The following is a 2,341-nucleotide window of genomic DNA, read 5'->3' as shown; positions in this document are numbered from 1 at the left end:
GATTCAAACACAGCAAAAAATCTACAAAAATACTCATGGTAAAAAAAAATGTAACATAGTAAAAAAAAAACTAAAAAATCCATAGCATAAAAAGGTATCAGCTTCAACGAAACATCAACAAGTACATGCTAACGAAAATATCATTAGCATACTAACAAGGATAATCCAACTAAGTACCACCCATTTCTTAATCTCAACAAACAATGCAACGTTTACTTCTAACACAAAACATTAGGGATATCATTTCATAATGCAACTGATCAGTTAAACCATAGTCATTAAACTGAAAACCATACGACATACCAAACCCACATACATCCTAACATGCAAACATATGCATGTGCATCGATTTTCAGATAATCTACACATGCAAACATGTGCATGTCCAAAAGGGGTGATCAAAGTTTACTTGCGCTCCACTAAAATGGAGACCAAAAAGCTGGCGTCATAAAAGTTTTCAAAACACGCACAGCACACACATCAACATAAAAATACCAAATCAAGTGGACTCCTGACTCGCAGAGCTTGAGTCCTCGTCCTCGTCCTCGTTACCCGATTTATTCTTGTTCTTCTTTTTCTTGCAATTTCTTGAATCATGCCCAGTCACGTACTTCATACAGGTTCGGCAAAGCCTGGGTGTTTTGGGAGGTTTGACAGCAGAGTTGCTCGTTCCATCCTGAGGTGCTCTAGACAATCGTCGGCGTTTGCCGCGTCCTTTGTTCCTGATCCCGTCTGGATTGTTGAGAGTTACGTCCCCATCTAAAGAAACACCAAGCAATTCTTCAACAGCAGCATAGTTATCATTGTTGGCTTCGTCATCAACTGGTCCTCCATTTAGTAACTTGCATTTCGGTTCCTTTATCTGCTCGGCGAAAGAGGAAAGTCCTCCAACATCGCTTCTTAATGCGTCCACACATTCAGTTACGATCTCAAGAATCTGACTTCTCGCAGCAGCTTGTGGACGAGTGTCAACGCCATATCGACTCTCAATAGAAAATAAACTTTTAGGAAGCACGTCCCTAGACCAACGCTTAACAACAAACTGGGCCGGGATTCTTTCAATATTGTTTACCCGGTAAACACAAAAAATGTGCCTACACAGATATCCAATACGGATGAAGTTGTTGCATGAACAGGATACCGACTGGTTACTCAACTCAAGTTTAACCTATAAAAACACCAAAACACATAATTAAGCTTCTATGAAAAAAAGCATAATGAATAGCTTAAAACAAAAAAATGCAACTATAAGGATACAGCAAAGTTACCGTGAATGTGTTGGTTGCATTGTTACGTTTGTCCAATTGATTCACATAGTAAACACAAACATCATCACAATCCTCCGTGTTTACAATGTAACAAAACAGCTTCCCCTTGTATATCTCTTTTCTTACTTCTGTGGAAATTGCATGTGTATACAACTCAAAAGCATGCTTCTCAATAGCTAGGTCAGTACTGTCCATGAATACACTAGATGAAGTTTTAAACTCTGCAACACGTTGCCTGTAACGCTGATTGTCTATCCTAGTTTCGTAACATAGCATGAACTGAACTAGTGTGTTAGCGCTAGAAGAGTTGACCTTGAAGCTTGAGTTAGAGCTTTCACATCTTGATGTAGTCTTCATCAGACAACACATTGGGATGTCACGGAAGTAGGCAGGTACCCATTGGTCCCTAATTGAGTACATGTCATTCAACCAGTCGTGATCTTGTAACCCATATTCCTCCATCAAAAGTTGCCAACGCGTCTCAAATGTAGATGGCTTCATGTGAATACTCCACACCAAACGATGCATCAATGCTCTTAGCTCAGAGTTTTGTAACAGGTCTCCAGCAATCTATACATATGAAAACACAAAAACTGTTAAAATAAATGAAACAAAAAAAAACTTCTCAAAATAGATTCATAAATTAATAAAACCTTGGTGGGAAGTTTCTTCATAATATGCCACATGCAAAGGCGGTGCCGAGAGTCTGTGAAAACCTCTGAAATGGCAGCTTTCATTGAAGGGTCCTGGTCCGTCAGAACTAACTTTGGTTGCTTCTTGTGTGCCTTCAGAAATGATTCAAGTAACCACTTGTAAGACTCAGTGGTTTCATTGAATAACAAGCCAGCACCGAATGTCACACATTGTTTATGATTATCAACGCCTGTGAAAGGAACAAAAATCATGTTGTACCTGTGCGACAAAGAAAAAAAAAACAAAAGTTAATAATATGTTAAAGGGAAAAAAAGTGCAACTATCCAAAACCTTACTTGTTAGTGTGATAAGTCGCATCAAAAGCTAACACATCCCCAAACACCTCGTAGTTTATCTTGGAAATTTCGTCTGCCCAAAAA

The 2,341-nt window shown here is 38.8% G+C and overlaps 1 protein-coding gene across 1 annotated transcript; it reads right to left on the bottom strand.

Annotated features, from left to right (window-relative positions):
• Positions 1-499: 499 nt before the first annotated feature.
• LOC110869582 (protein FAR1-RELATED SEQUENCE 5-like) lies at positions 500-2,341 on the bottom strand. The gene is made up of 4 exons (XM_022118825.2): positions 2,258-2,341; positions 1,922-2,180; positions 1,269-1,838; positions 500-1,168 (listed from the first exon to the last, which is right to left on the bottom strand). The coding sequence occupies exons 2-4, from the start codon at positions 2,171-2,173 to the stop codon at positions 500-502; spliced, it is 1,491 nt and encodes a 496-aa protein (XP_021974517.1). The 5' UTR covers positions 2,174-2,180; positions 2,258-2,341.

Source organism: Helianthus annuus, chromosome 8, assembly GCF_002127325.2.
Source record: "Helianthus annuus cultivar XRQ/B chromosome 8, HanXRQr2.0-SUNRISE, whole genome shotgun sequence".
Taxonomy (NCBI): Eukaryota; Viridiplantae; Streptophyta; class Magnoliopsida; order Asterales; family Asteraceae; genus Helianthus; species Helianthus annuus.
The sequence above is the reverse complement of the archived record's forward strand: the minus strand, read 5'-3'. Positions and strand labels throughout refer to the sequence as shown.

What these genes read in the sequence shown, in the direction of transcription:
- LOC110869582 (XM_022118825.2), bottom strand. Translation starts at nt 2,173, where the DNA reads ATGATTTTTGTTCCTTTCACAGGCGTTGATAATCATAAACAATGTGTG. An exon ending in TGAAGAAACTTCCCACCAAG is followed by an intron (nt 1,839 to 1,921) that starts GTTTTATTAATT and finishes TCATATGTATAG; the next exon opens with ATTGCTGGAGACCTGTTACA. An exon ending in ATGCAACCAACACATTCACG is followed by an intron (nt 1,169 to 1,268) that starts GTAACTTTGCTG and finishes GTGTTTTTATAG; the next exon opens with GTTAAACTTGAGTTGAGTAA.